This window comes from Gopherus evgoodei, chromosome 7, assembly GCF_007399415.2.
Source record: "Gopherus evgoodei ecotype Sinaloan lineage chromosome 7, rGopEvg1_v1.p, whole genome shotgun sequence".
In the NCBI taxonomy this organism is placed as follows: domain Eukaryota; kingdom Metazoa; phylum Chordata; order Testudines; family Testudinidae; genus Gopherus; species Gopherus evgoodei.
Genome location: NC_044328.1, coordinates 122,412,986 through 122,431,514, shown reverse-complemented (window position 1 = coordinate 122,431,514; position 18,529 = coordinate 122,412,986). Strand labels below are relative to the sequence as shown.

Genomic DNA, 18,529 nt, shown 5'->3' with positions numbered 1-18,529 from the left:
TGTGCAACTCTTCAAGACGCAACAATGCTGATTAGCATGAGCATGTCGATAAATACAGCAGCTGTATGGAGTTCATATGGGACCCTGGTTGATGGAACTTGTTTTAAATAGTTTGGCAAGACCATAGGGATCCTTTAGCTTCCACCTAGACAAGTCATGGGAAGAGGCAAGGTAGAACATCAACATATTGTTTCACCTGAAAGATAGAACCTCTAACAAATGAAGCTCTGCTTTCTAGTACTGAACAGCAGAGTTAGCTAGGGTGACCAGATGTCCTGATTTTATAGGGACACTCCTGATATTTGGGGCTTTTTCTTATATAGACTCCTATTACCTCCCAACCCCCTGTCCCGATTTTCACACTTGCTGTCTGGTCACCCTAGTGTTAGCACTGGAAACGAGTCCAAGTCTGGGCATCAGGCTTGAGCCAGACTTGAGGTTCTCATCTAGAGAGAAGAGTGCTACCATCTAACATCTCAAGAAAGCAACTTCCTCTTCTGATTCAATCATATCTTTTCACTGTTTGCCTCAACATCCATGCTAGAGAAATGGCTAATATACAGTAAGGATTAATTTAACAAGAAGGGTATGGGTAATTTAATGGAAGGACTGACTCGGGTAGCACTAAGGGCCTGATCCAATGGGAATCTTTCCATTAATAAGGGCCTACATTAACAGGAAGAAGAAGTTAAAGCTATATTTCAGAACAGAAACTATATTTAAAAAAGAAAAGGAAAAGGATAAGAACAAGTACCAAAAATCCTAGCAGCTGTGAAATTGCTCCAAAACTGCCTTGTGAATGGCACTGCATAAAATTACAACTCTTTTTTTCGCTGTTATTTTAACCTTTCACACTGATTATAACCATTGTCAACAGCTTCATCAATTATCCATGGCTAAAAAGTGGACTCTAACATTCTGCAAGTGTTATTAATTGGTCTCAGTGGCATGTAATGAGTTTAAAAGCTCCTACCTGTGTGCCCTCGGGGATGGTGGCTAGAGGCGGACAACAATTTACAGCACACCATTAACACATAGACCAGAAAGAGCCAGTGAGATAGAAGCATCGATTTGGCACAGAATCTCATCCTGTAGGCAGAAAAGAAAGCAGCTGAGAGAAAGAACAATATAACTAGGGAACAGTGTAAAAATGCTGCTAAGAAGAGGAAAGCTGAAAAGAGGCTGACGAGTGACTGAAATGGTTTATTACCAGGTAATACTGACAAAAATCAAATTCACACTTGGGTTGGGATCAATTCCTTGCCAACTGTGGTTCGTAATTAGAAGCGCTGCAGTGGTGATTGACACACCCATGCATGTTCTTATGTGACTTCATTAGGTTCTGTGAATCTGAGGTTTAAAAGTAAGACCCTTGCATGTTCACATACTCAAAGCAACATTCAATTTAAATATATACAGACTGAATCTTACTTTGAGCGGGTGAGGGTCTTAAACTGGACCCAGGTCAGATTCAGCAACAGAACAGGAAAATCCCTCTAATAATTTTCAGGACAGATTTTCAAAACAAAGCTCAGCTCCTATTTAGGGACCTAAGTTTTTACAACGGCTCAGCACCGAGAATAATGGGGGCTGCTGGGGGCTGAGCCCGGGTGGAAATCTGGCCGCAATCTGCTTTGCGATCATTGCCTACCACATCAAGGTTGGGGAACTGCTCCTCCCAGCACTGCTGCAATATAAAGGGCAGATTCCCGTATTCTCATTCATGCTGAGTAGCAACTCATTCCATTCCACAGCTCATTCCGTGGAAATCAATGGGACTATTAGAGGAGTAAGAAACATTGCCATGTAAGGGTGGCAGAATCAGGCCCAGTGGAAGGCAGTGTTAGAGCTCAGGTCTTTTCGGCTTTCATTCCTCTGCCATGGCTTCCACAGTAGCATTCATCATGTGGAAAGGTAATGTGATCATTTTCTTAAATTGAATTATGATGATGTATTATTTATACAAAGTACCCAAGAGTGCACTTTGCACTTGTACCCTTAGATTCCATCTTTTCAGCAAATGCTGTACGCAAGAAAGTCTCAAATAAAAATAGTTTATGGATGTGCATAAATTGAACTAAATACTGTTTTCATAGCAGCGACTCCTGATCTGCAGTTAACCAGCATGCTAGGATTTGGAAAAGTCTACCTTGAGCATTCTTACTGATACCAAAAAACGAACAAAAACAAAACTATATGGCATTTTTTTTGTTTTGTTTTTTGTTGTTGCAGATTTCAGTTCAGCTTTCCCGATGCAATTGCAAGGGAGCTCGCTTGCTTGATTATGAAGTACCTCAAACTGTTAGGCTAATCAGATTGTGCAAGTGGGTGAACATTCTGAACGTTTACAAAAAATATAAAGAGGAAACCTCACAAAATGTTCACCTCTACTGTAACGGCTTCAGGAAGCATTTCCATTTGATTTTAAACATTTAAAATACATACACCATCAAAAACCAGATCTCATGTTTTCTCATCTAGAACGGCTTGCCTCTCTTTCCTTTCCTGCATTATAAAGTACTTTCCTTCTCCGCTTGTTCATTAGTGGCAATATTGGTACTGCCCAAACAGCTCACAGGAGCACTTTGTAATATCACAAATTATTAGGCTAAGATCCTGTTGTAAATATATTTTAGCAACACCCATTATCTTATGATTGAGGAAAAAAATACATTGGTGAAGAAAACAGCAACACTGGCACATGTTCAGCTGTCCTTGCAGTGTCTTCCTCTCCCTGTAAATTTATTTTATAAAGCATCTTTGTCGTACGGTGACTATTTAAAAAGTAAATGGTGTCTATTGATTTGAGAAAATCGTGCTGTACTTAAAGCAGCCAGACAAGATTTTTAAATCTTCTTTAAAGGAAAAGAGATATCTGCCTATCACAAGCAACTACCTGCCTCTAGAAGCTGGTGTGTGATTATGCAGTGCAAACAAAGCTGTAATGGGGGAAAACACACAGGGCCTGAATCCCATTTACACTAAGGCCCTTTTACACTCTTACAATGGTGTAAAGGAGTCTTGGTGTAAATGAGGATCAGACCCACAAAATGGAGGTTCACATTGGGCCTTGCGCTGGAAGCATTCCACATGAGGAACTCATTCAGGACTGGGCCAGCTGTTAACTTGGAGGAGCTCCATTTCAGCAGATCAGTCTCAGCTCGAGTCACCTCTCATTTAAACCAGTCCGAAATCCAGCAACTCCATTAAAGTGAATCTGTTGTAAGTGGGACTATCAATGTTTTCGGCTAGGGCCTGGTCCTGGTTGAAGTCTATGGCAATCAGGGGGAAAAAAAATAATAGTAACCTACCCAGCTAGGCTTTGGAATCTGTTTACCTCTGCCAAGATGACTATGGACCAGATCCTCCTCTCATTTATCCCCATTGTCTTCAAAGGGGAATCACGGCCTAACCAAGAGCAGAATTTCACCTTAATACTTCCCTTGCTTCACATGCCCCTGAATGCACGATCTGGAGCCCAGGATTAACACGGAGTTTAGTAATGCACATAAAATATGCAGCTTGGATATATGCTGTTATTCTTGTCATCAACATCATTCAATTGTTCTGAGCATAAATGTTGGAAACAGACCAAACTATCTGCTGCGAACCCAATTCAGACCTCACTTTCCCTGTGTAAATCTGAAGGAACACTACTGAAGCCAGTGGTGTTCCTTCAGATACACAGCAGTGAAATTAAAAGCAGAGTTAGACCTTTAGAATTTAAACATTTGGAGCCTGATTTTCAGAACTGCTGGGCCCCCACAACTCCAGGCAAAGTTAAGGGGAGCCTCCAACATCTGAAAATTGGGCACAAGGAGGCAGATTTTTGAAAAATTTTAATACCTCGCTTGGACAGCTAAATAATGTTCAAAAGTGCTCTGGGTCCAGCAGCTCCCTTTGTTCTCACTGAGGGAGGAGGCTGATTCTCCATTGTTCTCAATAGAAGCTGCCGGGTGCTGAGCGTTTTTGAAAATTTAACCCTTAAATGGAAGTTGAGCTCTTTTGAAAATCTGGCTCCAATTAGGAGAGCTGGACTCTGCTGAAAATCTGACCCCAGCAACCTGCCACGTTTTCGGCAGTGCAGGGAGGAGCAGTTTGCTTCCCATGGTGTCGTGCAATTGTCCTCTAAAAAAGGCAACAGTTCTTAAACGTACTGATCTATAGGGAGGAGCCTGGGCTGTAGAGGTGAATATGGTCAGAGGAGTGAATCCAGGATTTCAGTTCAAGGCCCTCTCATAATAAATAATAATAATTGGAGATATACCTATCTCCTAGAACTGGAAGGGACCTTGAAAGATTATCGAGTCCAGCCCCTGCCTTCACTAGCAGGACCAATATTAGACAAACTCATTCACTAAGGCCTGGCCTACACATAGGGTATGTCTATACTACCTGCCAGATCAGCGGCTAGCGTTCGATGAATCAGGGATCGATTTATCGTGTCTCATCTGGATGCGATAAATCCATACACTAGTCGACGCCCATACTCCACCTCAGCAGGAGGAGTAAGCGGAGTCAACGAGGAAGCCGTGGCAGTCAACTCGCTGCCATGAGGACGGCCAGGTAAGTCGAACTAAGATACTTCAACTTCAGCTACGTGAATAGCATAGCTGAAGTTGTGTATCTTAGTTCGAACCCCCCTGCTAGTGTAGCCCAGGCCATAGTTTTTGTACAAGTATAACTATTTTGTTTAGGGAGTTCCTTTTTTACTAATATAGTTGTGCTGGTACAACCCATATTATGGATGCAATTATACTGGTATTAAAGACACCTTATATCAGAATAGCTTATTCCCATTATCATATAGAAACAGCTGTACCAATAGAAAGCACTTTTATACTGGTATAAATGCATTGACACTAGGGGGTGTTGTACCAATTTAACCATAACTGTGTAGTTAAAGCACTACAACCTTTGCATGAAGAAGAAAATGATTACGGTGTTGTCTACAACTCACTAGTGTAAAGACAGCAATGTTTTTCTTTTAAAAGAGTGAGAAAACTGAAGTTAGATGGACACTATGTGATAGGAGGTGAGCATTTCACCACATTTAGCAGCAGGTGATATCAGCAGGATAACACGCTCAGAAATATTATATTTGCACACATTCATTCGCCTATTCCCTCGGACAGATTCAAATGGACATTACTGCTAACCAGAATGGCAAATCTTCATTGCCAATTCCAAAGATAAAAAGTTGTCTTACCTTGGGGACTTTGCAAGAATTTTGTTCCAGTCAAACACAATTATTTCAGTGCGATTTTCACAGTTATTCCAAATTCCCATTTGCAGCTACAAACAAGCATTTCTGCATTTCAGAAATTTTCCTTTGCTCTGGGGACCTGCAGAGGAAACCAGATTAAACAGCAATTAGAGTTTGCAATGGTGATGTTTAATAGATTTCTGTCAACAAAATCATTGTTTTACAGTGCCATCTACAGTGCAATGAGTGTCACAAGGCAGCAAAGTATTGGAGAGCTAGTTAAACTGTTTTCAAGTATACAGAGAAAACATCACAAGGCAGCTTTGAAAGATCATTGGATTAACTCTATGCAGAGATCATTCCATTCAAAAATAATAAATGTGGTGAATACAGTATTTGATCATATATGTAGTGACTTATATCCATAAGGCTGCCCAGCCACCAAGCAAGTTCTAGGGATTGAGAATGGCTCCACACCCTACTGGGACCTAGGAATGGCATTATCATCCCATGATCACATGAAATATTGTCTGTTCCTGTCCTGCCAATAAGGTTTGGATCAGGCCCTTTGACTTCAGTCTCTTATTCCATCAGGTAAACACCAAGGGGCAGATTTGCCATCCCACCTAAGCATTGCAGAGAGCCATTTGTTCTCTCTCTGTTCCTCAGCCACCTGGCCCCAGTGCAAGATTACAGCTGCATGGAGCATCACTACTTATATGCAGGCGTAACAGAGCTCCATTCTGCTGGGCCACCTCCCCGCCCACCCATTGTCATGCCCACTCCTCCCGCTCACAATGTGGGTGGGGCCGGTGCAGGATGCAGAAAAGACTTCCCCAGCACAGGGGGAATTCTCCCTGGGCTTCTGGAACCCCACACGTTCAGATGCATTTCAGGAATTACCCAAACCACTGGTGCCTGCAGAATTGGGCTGGAAATCTCATTAAAAAGGCTTTCTTGGAAAATTTCCTGGTGCATTTGGTGTCCAGTTGAAACAGAAATACCACGAGAACTCCGGTATTTCCACATCTGGTGAAATCCCAGCTGTTCAGAGACAGCATCACATGTCCACACCCCCACCCCGGTTCAGTTTCAGGTTGGGGAGTGGTAAGAGATGGGTGGGGAGTAAGCACCCTCCATTTACTGAAACCAAGTTGCAATTATGACAACCTTGCACATTCCCAGTTTGAATTAGTAGTGTCACCCTGGATCTAAAGAACAGAGGTTCCGCAGGATCACATATGGTTGCATTTTGACAATGGATCACATTATTCGCCGGGTCTGCTATCAGGACTAGTCGCTGACAGTCACCAGATCTCATGCTGATAAGTGTGTGTTTTTCCAGAAACTGCATTTTCAAGAAATTGTTCTGCAGAGAAACTCTAATAGCTTTATTGACATGTGTTCCATAAAATAATGAGCTGAAAATTTCATCTCATAAAAATTCAAGTCCCTTTGCTTTTATTGTTTATATTTGTTCTCTCTCCTACCCCGGGCTCAACTTGACCTTCCACTATCAGAAATATGACACACAGTGTAATTTGTCAGTGCTCATAATAATGGGCTCTTTGCCTACTGAGTGATCAAAATGACCTTTTCTTATTTTCTACCACCAATTTTGTTATTTTGCTACGCAATGGGAACAATTAGAAATTTGCTTTTAAGAAATACAAAATTACACCCTTCCTTTGGAGGGCATAGCATCTCTGGGGTCATTAAAGCATGTTAGCAGGTGCCTTTCAGTGGCTGATGCTCGGAGCAATGCTTATCTTTTCCTGTTCTGTTTGCAGAGAGAAAAAACAGAGAAATCCTTGGACTTAAAGTAATATCAGGATAACAAGCTACAAATGAATCACTTTCTTCCTCTCCCTTGTTTGACCAACATGGAGAGTATTAGCATGTGCCTGCATCCATACAATATAGCAACTCTGTTCAAAACAAGATTTTAGTAGGGTGGCATCTGAAGACAAAGATCTGTTGTCTTTATTAATAAATTTCTTTTATAAATATGAGTGAAGAAAAAACAACATCTCAAAGCTTTATTTAAAAATAAATTCAAGGATTTTTTTTTAAAATACAAGAGAGAATGACTGACATGTTGTGTGTCCAATACATGTCTGTCCATTTCAGATTAGACAGTTATTTTTACATTGCCCTTTCAGAAATCAATACAACACTATACTACTTAGTTTTTAGGTCATACCTGTTTCCTACTCAAATTTACTATCTTTATTTTATATATCCTGAAGGTTTGTCTAGAAGCAAATACAATTTTTATTGTAACCTGCTCTGTGTTTACTTTACTGATTAAAGAAAAACAAAGTATGGATTATTCCAATTTGCAGTCACTAGATAGAGAAAGACCGATGACACTGCCACTAGCATAATTCAAGGCTTCCCCATGCTATCTGGATGCAAAACTTCTTGAAAGAATGGGGTTGTTTGTGGGGACGGGATTGCCACAATCCAATCACGGGGCTGAGACGAGCTGCTTCATGTCAATAAGAGAAAGAGAATAGGAAAAAAAAATCTCTCACCTGATTATGTTAAAAGAAATTCCAAGATTTTAGTCCTGAAACTGGGTTTTGTGCCTGTTCTCCATAAAAGTAATGTTCCCCTGGGCAGATTTTAATGCTGGTTCTTGCATCACCCAGCGGGTGTGGCAATACTTTCAGCAGCAGAACAATTACTTGTTTACAGATTGCACAAACAATACAATCACTCCTGACTGTCTGAGTCAAGATATCTCCTGGGGAAGTCTGGATTTCTCATGCAGCCAGTCCCCAGTGCCAGGGGCAGGTAACGATACTCTCATTGGTCAGTTACAAGCTCAGAGCCTGATCCTGGAAGGTAGTGAGCTGCTTAACAGCAACTAGCCTCAATGGGCAAGACCCTTTACTTCACTGGAGATGTGCTTCACAATAACTGGCCCATGGGCATTGTGGGTGCTCAGTACCAATAGGTGGCACTCTGCAAGACTGGCCCCATAATAACAGGGACCCTGATACTGCAAACCTTACTTATGCAAGTAACACTGAAGGGCTCTCTAGGGACCCCAATTCTGCCATACCTGGGCACCCTTTCAATGGGGTTTTCAGACACAAACGTAATGCAATATTATGCCCTTATTCATTAACTTAATATGGAGACCACAAAGCTCTCTCTCATGTTACATGGAAAATGAGAAGTCCATTTAATCTCTGTCTTCTCATGCTCTGTAATGGTACTACAGACCCTAATGACACCTCCCTGTCCTGAACAACATAGTTCAATTCATTCTTTTTTAGCCTACCCAGTAAAATGAAGGCGGTTTGTTGTTTTCTGCACAGAGTAAGTATTCCATCCATCAATTAACTGAATCAAGAATTTGACAAGCAACCTTTTTTTCTTAGATGCATATTGACAGCAATTTAAATATTGTTTCACAGAACGTAAGGTTTTTACTTCCATTTATGTTATTGTCATGTTAATAAATACTTACATAAGAACACAAGAAAGGCCATCCCAGGTCAGACCAATGGTCCATCTAGCCGGTATCCTGTCTTCCAATAATGGCCAATGCCAGGTACTTCAGAGGGAATGAACAGAACAGGGCAATCATCAAATGATCCACCCCCTGTTGGCCATTCCCAGCATTTGGCAGTCAGAGGCTTAGGGACACCAGAGCAAGGGATTGTATCCTTTACCATCTTGGCTAATAGCCATCGATGTACCTGTCCTCCAGGAACTTATGTAATTCTTATATTAAGCTTCCATTTCTAATGGCATTGAAACAGATTACACAACTGTTATTCATGCTGGTGAGCACTTACTTACATGAGTAGTTCCACTGAAGTTAACGGGAATGTTCACATGAGCAAAAGCTTACCAGCCTTAGCAAAGGCTTTGTGGGTAGAGTGCTACTCTAGGACTTGGGAGATGGGTCAAGTCCCACTCCACTACAGACTCTGGCAAGCTGCTTAGCCTCTCTGGGCCTCAAATTCCATAACTGAAAAACACCGCCCTGCTTCACGGTGGGAGGTTGTAAGGATAAATAGAGTCAAAGATTGTGAGGTGCTCAGACACTAATGGTGATGGGGGAGGCAGATAAATAAACAGAAGTACAAACTTGTATAATATTTTATAGCGGGGTCTTTTCCTGCCAATAGTTTTATAGCTCATTTTAACATCTGTGAAGAAGTTATTACCAGTGCATTTTATAACATCCTTTATAATGAACTATTAAAAGAATAAAAGCATGTCCAAGAATTTATAAATAGAATCTTAATTTGAAATGTACCCAATATGTCCTCAATTTGAAAAAAAAAAGGGGGAGGGAGGAAGAGAGAGACAGCGACAGAGACAGATGGCCCATCTCTTAAGAGGCTCTTCTTATGTAAAATAATTTGCATAAATGAAATAAATTCACATGTCATATATTGTACAAGGAGATTTGTCAGCATGAGAGCTGAGAAATTCCTTAAAAGCTACTGAAGGTCTTTATTTAACCATTTGGAACCATTACATTTCAGTAAATGAAGCGCAGGGAGGGGAGGAATTAAGATCCATGTTTTACTGACCACACATTTCAAAACCATCAGTGCTCAGTGCTAAGGTCTGATTGGAAAACAGCTGATGTGACATTAAAAGAAGTGCTAAAACAAAATGTCCAAATTGTCCTAAAGAGAGACCGCCCATTTCTAGAGCGAAACAAATGTGACCAGTAGTGGATATTTAGCTATTAATCTCCAAAGGCCTAATTATCTTTACTGGAGAAAAGTAAGAGAGTGTGAGTGTGAGTGTGTGTGTTTTAATTAGTCCAGGTTATTTAATTGGACTTTGTCCCTCATCTCTAATTCTTCATGTAATCTAAACAGACTGTCAAAGATGCAATGCTCGAAATGATCCCAAACCTAATTTATTCTTCAGGAAATGTTTCCACCAGTTAAAACCACCTGATTCAGTGAACGGATTTTAAATGCAGCGAGCATTCCTTATGACTCTGATGACAGGCAATGTTGTGTAGTGGCTAACACACTGCCCAAGGAGTCCCAAAACCAGCATTCGAATCCCAGCTCTGCTACTAACCTGTTGGGTGACCTCGGACAAGTCATTTCACCCCTTTGTGCCTCCACTTCCCCATCTGTAAAATGTGGCTAAGGACACTGACCTCCTTCGTAAAGCCCTTTGCGATCTACTGATGAAAAGCATCTATATAAGAGCCACATATTTAAGAGCTGATCATGAATGGTGCAGAGTGCCTCCTTGTGGAGTCAATGTGAACTGAGGGAATGCAGCATCTTGCATGGGGGAGGGCGGGAGGTCCTCATACATAAGAGATATGTCTATGAAACAGTGTGACTGACAACATTTTGCTATGAACAGAAGTAAACCAACATGCAGCATTTATTTCTGAAATACATCAGAACTCATACAAAGGTAAGTGCAGTCTATTCTTCTCTCCCGCTGTATTTAAGATCATTTGGTCAGACATGTCTGCAATTGTTTAATGCCATCCACATAGACATTATTTCCTTTTAACGTATAGTAAACAAAGTTTTTTTTAAGGCAACAGATAATACGATCACTTCTCTTTCAAACCATCCTGGGGCAAAGTTCAGACTAAAAGGATAAAAGCAGGTTAAAAAACAGAGTCTGAAAATACCTTGCAGATACTTCACAATGTTCAGCCTTCCTTTAGTGTGACATGGGTGCCCCCTAGTGGGCTAGAAACATATTGCCCAAAGAATGATGTGCCAGCAAAGCCATTTGACTCTTCCATTCGCTGTAATTACAGCTGTGTTTTAAGATATCGGAAACGGCTGAAATGGAATTCACTGCAATTTTATAGCAAAAATTAAGTTGTCCCAGGCTGATGCAAATTAAGGCAGCGCCCTGGACTGTGTATATATAATTTAGCAAAGCGATATTAAACCGTTCCAACTTTCGACATTACTGGAAAATCTCATTAACTCATCTATAGAATACGCAGCAACTGCGCCTTCTGAAACCTCACTCCTTATTGTTCTAACTCAGAACTAGCCTCTCCCTTGGAGAAATCCCCTCACTGTCTCCTGCTTGCTGCAAAGCCTCTCATTTGAGAGTTCTCCTTTGTCTTCGAATGAGCCGTCCGTGCAAATTAAGTTTTGTCATTAATCATATTAATGTGCTGGTGTCAGACTCCTCCAGTCATTCTCCACCATTCTGCCCCCCCTGCCCCCCCTCCCCACACCAAACAAATCTTGTCAGCACTGTTTCTCTGCCACAAGTAAGATCCACTCTGTCAATTCAGTCCTGAACGGCAGGGAGGCCAGTCACATATTCTCAGGAATGGTATGCCCCACCACCACCAGTGTGTCCTCGCATGCATGGTGATGCAAGGTCACACTGGCAGGGGTGGAGCGACACATTCCATTTTGTTTCAGTACTGGACAGGAGACAAACCATCCAAAAGGAGGACTTCCCAGTTTAAAACTGGACAAATGACCCACCTCAGTGCAGGCCTTCTTGCATAGCTGGCTGTCTCTGAAGACTCTGCCCAAGACCTTGGCCTGTATACTTGTGCAGTGGCAGAAAGTGGATCAAGACCCCGTCCCTTAGCCTCCTGGACTTGGCTATGCAGGAGCTGTGCATCCCGTACTCCCTGACCCTCACAGCAGGAGCCTGGGGAGCGGGTGAAGAGAGGGTAGGCAGAGCCGAGGCTGGGCATGGCAAAGGGGTCATGATTTTCAGCTAATATAGATGACTAGAGAAGTTTTTACTACCCTGAGCCGGCCCTAGATCAAATGGCGCCGCAGGCAAGGAACATCTTCAGTGCCCCTCCCCTCCACTTGTTAAACTTTTTAATGCCTTAATTTTTTATTGCATTTGTAGCCTATTTCATGATGTTGAGGAACAATCTGCATGCATGATTTATCCCAGTCATATAAGACAATACATTTACACGCTAGGATCTGTAAGTCTGTATTTATGCAGGACATATATAAGCAAATAAAAAATATTGTTTCCTCTAAGCTTATAGAAGTTTTTTAATTTCAAGAAAGGCTGGAAGGTTTCATGAGATTCTAGAAAGGTCCAGGACGTTCTAGGAGGTTAGTGAAAAATGAACCCACATATGGAATACCAGAAACATTTTACTTCAAAAGTTCTCTTTTTCCTTTTGTCGCTAAAACAAAAAAAGAGCACCCCAAACCCGGCGCCACCAAGCAGTCAACTGGGTTGCCTGGCCCTAAATCCAGCCCTGTTACTACCTTCTACCCAGGAACAAGGGTGAAACAGGCAGAGGACTATGGCTCCTATTCTTTCCTTGTTATACTCCTTTCCTGGGGCCATGTTCTTGTGACACAATCTAGCCCCCTGTAGCCACCTCAACCACATTTCATAGACTTTTAAGGCCAGAAGGTGCCGTCTAGTCTGACCTCCTGCAGAATTCCAGCCTCACCTGATGATTCCTGCAACAGGCCCATAACTTCTGTTAGAGCTAGAGCACAGCATTTAGAAAGACAGCCATGTGACGCCCATAGAGGAGAGCTAGGTAGTCTATTATGATTATTGATTTAAAGACTTAAAGTGAAGGAGAATTCACCACATCCTTCGATAAGTCGTTCCTGTGGTTAATTAACCTCACTCTAAAAAATTTGCACCTTTTTCTAGGTTCAATTTGTCTAGCCCCAACTTCCACCCAGTGGATCTCATTATGCCCTGTTCTGAAAGATTAAAGAACCCTCCCCTACCAGAAATCTTCCCCCCCACCACCACCATGTCAGTACTTACAGACTGGAATCAAGTCACTGCTTAATCTTCTTTTTCACAAACTTTAGTCTCTCCCTGTCAGGCAGGTTTTCTAGGCCACAAATCATCTTATACCTCTTTTCTGCAACCTTTCCAACACCCTTTTTGAAGGGTGGACTCCAGAACTGGCCATAGCATTCCAGTAAGCATGTCACTAATGCCATATATGGCAGTAATACCACCTCCCTATTCCTGCATCATATTCCCCATCTCCTGTGTCTTCTTAGCTACAGCATTGCTCTAGGAGCTCATGTTGAATTGGTTTGCTACCATGACCCCTAAGTCCTTTGCAGATGGTGCTATAATATTCTTTAAAGAAAAACGGAAATGATTCTGCTTCAGGTGATGTCTCCTTAGTTGAACTCCAAGACATTCCCCCAATACCCCATCACTGTAAAAAGCAAGCCCTTTAAAGGGACAGATTCTGCCAATGAGACTCTCACTGAGTAGTATCTTACTACATGTGTAGTCTCGTGTAATAAGACACTACTCCACATGAGTGAGGCTGGCAGGGTTGTGCCTTTAATACTGAGATTATTTCAAGATTGTGTGTGCTAGAGGACAAAAGAGCGCTGCACCCTTCCTACAATGGGCTGGATCCTCTTCTCATTTTACACTAGGTAACTATTGACTTCACTACAGATACTCCTTATTTATACTGAGTACAGGAAAGTCAGGCCTCATCACTTCCAACTGCCTAGCTACGTCTGACTGAAGGAAGAAAGCTCTTCAGACTACAGGAAAGTGAGGTAATACAAGCTACAAATGTTAGCATTAACAGAAAAACAAAACAAAAAACTAGGCACACAGCCTAAAATTCAGTTCCACAGAGAGATTGCAGACAGTTCCCAGCACCTTTCAGACTTCTGCAGGCACACAACAGGCTTTACCAGCAATTTTTAAAATGTCTGTAAGCAAAACAAACCCTCTCAAAGTGCTTTTTTATGACGTCACATTCCACTCTCTGCTGGCAGCTTTTCAACCCGTTACAGCTAGTCAGTCCTTTCCACTGGAATATTTCAAAGCCTCGTTTGATGACGACTGGGGGAAAGAAACAAGACAATACTGATGAGACCTAACTAAAATAAAGCCTTCCAGCCCATCAGTGCATACTACACATAGAATATGGGATTGTCTATATATAGCCCTGAGGTGTTCATCCCTGTGGCATTTGGGCTGTTCACACATAATATACGCCATCTCAAACTTCATTGCAAAATTACTACACAACCCCAGGAGGGGGGACTGGGGCCTGAGCCTTAGGCTTCAACTTCAACCCCAGACAGTGGGGCTTGGACTTGGGCTTCGGCCCTGGGCCCCAGCAAGTCTAACGTCAGTCCTGGCAACTCCATTAAAACAGGGTCACGACCCACAGTTTGAAAACTGCTGCGCTATCTTATACCACGTGCTTGTGTGGAAAGACCTGCTCTTGTCTTCGCTGACATCTGATGTTCTCTCTCAGGAAGACTCTCTCAAGATTAGGGAAGGGGGAGTGGGTGATAGACACCTGAGCAGCCTTAATCCCCTCCTAGTCACTACCAGATGCCTCTGGTATGTGTCTGTAGTTAGTTCTGCAGCACAGACAGTTATTTGTTAGGTGGAAAATGGTCTCTGTGAATTCATGTTGGGGGAACCAGAATTGAGCACAAGGATGCTGAGCTCTAATCAATCCCCTTTTTGCCCATTTTCTCCAGGGCGCAATACTGGCAGGTGTATAGAGCAGGGCAGGAGCACTGATATTATGTGCACAGAATACAGAGTAAATACCCTGCATCTGGCGTGCCTCTGTGTGTCTTTTTTGCTGAGTATCCAGCTCCAGCATAGACCAACACCGCATCAGACTCTGAAGACACAAAGATGCCCCCAAGGGCAGGCAAGGCAACAGCTAATACAGTTAAACAACTCCTGGAACCATTAGCATGGCTACAGAAAAAGGTCTGCTAGCATTTACCCTATAGACCCTCCCACTCAAGAGTTTTATAACATCAAAGACCTGTACTCAAAGCAGATGTGTGGCCAGCTCCTGATGTCGCCCTTACTCACGCTGAGTAGGACTTTACTCCTCAGGCAGTCCTGTGAAAACTGATGGGACTAGTGATGCAGTAAGGTACTACACCCAGTGTAGCAACAATGGCAGCAGTAGTCTATGGAGTATTCTGATTGCTTTTGTGGAGACAGAACAAATTAGTATGGGGCTGGGCATGCTACAGCCCTGGGAGATAGAAGACTGTTTTGTGTTATTCAACGTGGACTCCTTCTAAAAGATGAAGGAGCAATTCTAACACGTGTGAAGGGGATTCTGTGTACGTGTCAGCTAGAACGGCGCTACACAGGCCCACAGAGGGGTTAAGAGAAGGAGCAAAGGGCACAGAGATTACTTCTCTCTTCTCCACACCAAGGCAAAGGAGTTGCTGAGCACCTGGAAATACATTCAGAGAAAGCGTCCTAATGATTTTTAAAGAGTCAGATTACTGCCCAAGTCTACCAGGAAAAAAAATGAGACGACAGGGCTATTCCAATCTATCTGGATTACAACATGGCAGACCAAAATGGCTTCTAACAAGCCAGGATTGTGTATTTAACCCAAATTAACTGAGTGACTGGATCAGCTTATTTTACGAGTGTTGCATATATTAGAAAGCACTTATGACCAGTATGGTCCTTGTGGAATGGGGAGAAGGATGAAAAGTCTTTGCCATCTGGCACGCCCCACACAAGGGCCACTCACAATCACAGCTCCCAGCTACACACACACACACACAGAGCGTAAGGACGCTCAAGAAAACAGGCCACACCATCATGAGAGTCCTGCAATATATCAGGCTAATCAGGATTTGATTGTGCCACCTAGCGGTCCCTATGGTTGGTGCAAGTCCACTCCCAACATGAGCCAGTGGCTAAACAACACAACAGGGCTCTTAGGAGGGGTCATTTCTGTGCTATGAATGTCCCTAGGAGCAATGAAGCCAAGGGGACTGAACGTGAGCCTGGGGCACCTTGAATTTTAATCCCATCTCTACAAATGCCTCATGGCATAGCCTTGGTCAAGTCACTTGTGCTACTTCTGAAAATTCTGGCTCCAGTCTTGTCATTTGGGGCCCGATTTTCCTAAGCACTGACCTGATGCAGTTTAAACCAGTGGGAGTTGTGGGATGCTCAGTACCACTAGAAATCAGGCCCATGCAGTCTCAAGGTGAGCATCACAAATGGAAGGCCCCAAAGATGAAAACGTTGTTTTTGCCCTCTGCAAAGACTCCCCAACTGAAAACTGCGGATAATAATACTTACCAACTTCACAGCAGCATTGTAAGGATCAGCTAATATCTGTGCAGTCCTTTGGGAAATACAGCGCCGTTTTCATTGCTTTAAAACTGCAGAAGTGGAATGCAGAGACAGAATCAGGGGCTAAAGAGTGAGGCTGGGACTCAAAAGTTGTGGGGCTGTTGGAACTGGCCTAGCAAGGGCTGAGCAGGTACGTGTTTTCTGTGTACGCATCATTAAGAAATTACTATTGTTCGCTCCAGGGGCTTAGTCTCTCTGTACGATGGATGCAACAGAAGGCCTTCTAACTGAAGTATAATCCCTAAACAAACTCATCCATAAGGTTAAAAACCTACCTCTTCCAGCTTGTAAATCATGGATTTAGGCAAATCAAGTAATACAGATATTATGTTGACTTGCTGAGTAACTGGGCAGTCATCAATCAGCAGTTACACCCTGTCAAAAATATTATAGACTCATGGATTTGCCTGGGGAGAAATCCTTCTCCTGTGTCCAATGGTGCAGAGAGCCGGTGAGGTTTCACCTAAAGGAGCATAGCAGAATTTGGAAGGGGAAGGCTGTGCTAGGCACACATATGTCCTGTATTCCCTTGCTCCGTGGGTGCTAACTGTGTGTGGTCATGCAAGACACTGAAGCAGGTAAAGGTTGGGGCTTGAGGGCCTACCACAATATAAATGCATCAGCCATCATCCCTTGCAGCATGACCACACTAGACCTGGAGGAGCCAATCTGCAGCCCAGATGAAGAGGATTCCTTCCCCCTTTTCCCTGCAAAGATCCACAAACAGCCAAACATCTCAAGCCGGGTACAAAAAATGTAAGGCCTGATTCTACCACCTCAGATCTTGTGGAATAGCCTTTACTCCATGAGTCATCCCATGAAGATCAACAGCACGACTCATACAATAAAGTGCAATTCAGCATGAGGATGGGAGTCAGAATAAGGCTCCTAATTTATATAGTGTTATTTATTATTCATCGCCATCCTACCCGAGAGGTAAACATTGATAGCACAGTTCCATTAGGAAGGCTACAGAGCCAGAAATCACCAAAGGCAGAGAATCTCTCATCATTAGAGTCCAAGGTTTTAAGTCTTTCATTGACATCTATTAGGGAGATATTTTTTTTCACTGCAGAGAGCCAAGCAAAGCTACTTCTGCAGTCTCACGCTCCTGAGCTGTGCTCCCATCCAATCACACGAGCAAGCAAGGCTTGGGGAGGAGGTGTTACAGGAAAACATAGGTGCCGCAGGAAGTGACATGTGTGATCCAGCGGGAGGTGCATTTCCTTCCAGATTGGTGCAGAGTCTAAGCCAAGAATACATTATCTCACAGGAAATCCCAGGAGGGATCCAGGGAATCAGACTGTAATTACACTGAGTCAGCAGGATTAACACTAACTCTCTAAGGGTAATGAAAAGTGAAGCATGCCATTAAAGTATAAATACAGCCCCCAGCTCCCACAGGAGATCTGTCAGGAGACCTGGCCATTACACAGCGGGAAAGGGCTCAGAAACCCTTCCCCACTCCCCAGTTGTAGGGCCCACAAAAGGACTGTGCAGAAACACAGTCTCTGCATTCAGAGAAGCACAGGGACTGCTTCGCTCCTACACCTAGAGACGGCAGAAAGGAGGCAGGGCCAGGGCCCATCCCACTCCACACTGAACCCAGGGCAGGACTGGTGCACAAAGAAACACAGGCGTGTTCAGGGGCGCTGGAGCAATTTGTATAGTAGGGGTGCTAAGAGCCATTGAACCAAACTGTAAACCCTGTATAATAGGATGGAAACTGCTTCAAGCCAGAGGGTGCAGAAGCCCCACATATACACCCCAAGTTCCAGCACCTATGGGGATGCTCTCTCTGCACATTAAAGAGAAGCTCCGCTTCCCTCAGACAGAATCACTCCTGGTGTTCCCCTTTGCCCCTGCTATGGGCTCTGCCCAGCAGGCATGACGTAGCCCACAGTCAGCAGCTTTTGCAGTCATCACTCAGGTTTAAAAGGATGAGCCGGTTCATATCCATTGTTTGGAAGTGATGCCAGTGAGATTCCCCCTGCCTTGCTCTGCAGCTAGACATGCAAGGCAGAGTGGATGGGCTGCAGGGCAAGCTGCATGCAGCCCTCCTCGGCAGGTGCTTGGGGGCTGCTAGAACAAGCCATGGCTCAAGGAGTGAAGGTCTTCCAGTGGCTTCCTCCCAGCAATGCCCATCACAAACAAGATGTGGATGGTCACTGGCTACAAATAAGCTGAAGGGCAAGCACTAAATCCTAAAGC

General features: G+C 43.3%; 1 protein-coding gene across 2 annotated transcripts in view; it reads right to left on the bottom strand.

The window, feature by feature from the left end:
• Positions 1-18,529, bottom strand: part of TAFA4 (TAFA chemokine like family member 4) — a 101,219-nt gene that overhangs the window by 65,436 nt on the left and 17,254 nt on the right. For both annotated transcript variants that reach the window (XM_030569701.1, XM_030569702.1), the window contains exons 2-3: positions 5,210-5,345; positions 974-1,089 (exon numbers count right to left, since the gene is read on the bottom strand). In XM_030569701.1, the coding sequence (XP_030425561.1) occupies positions 974-1,089; positions 5,210-5,289 (196 nt within the window). In that variant the 5' untranslated portion in view covers positions 5,290-5,345. The remainder of the gene's footprint in view (positions 1-973; positions 1,090-5,209; positions 5,346-18,529) is intronic.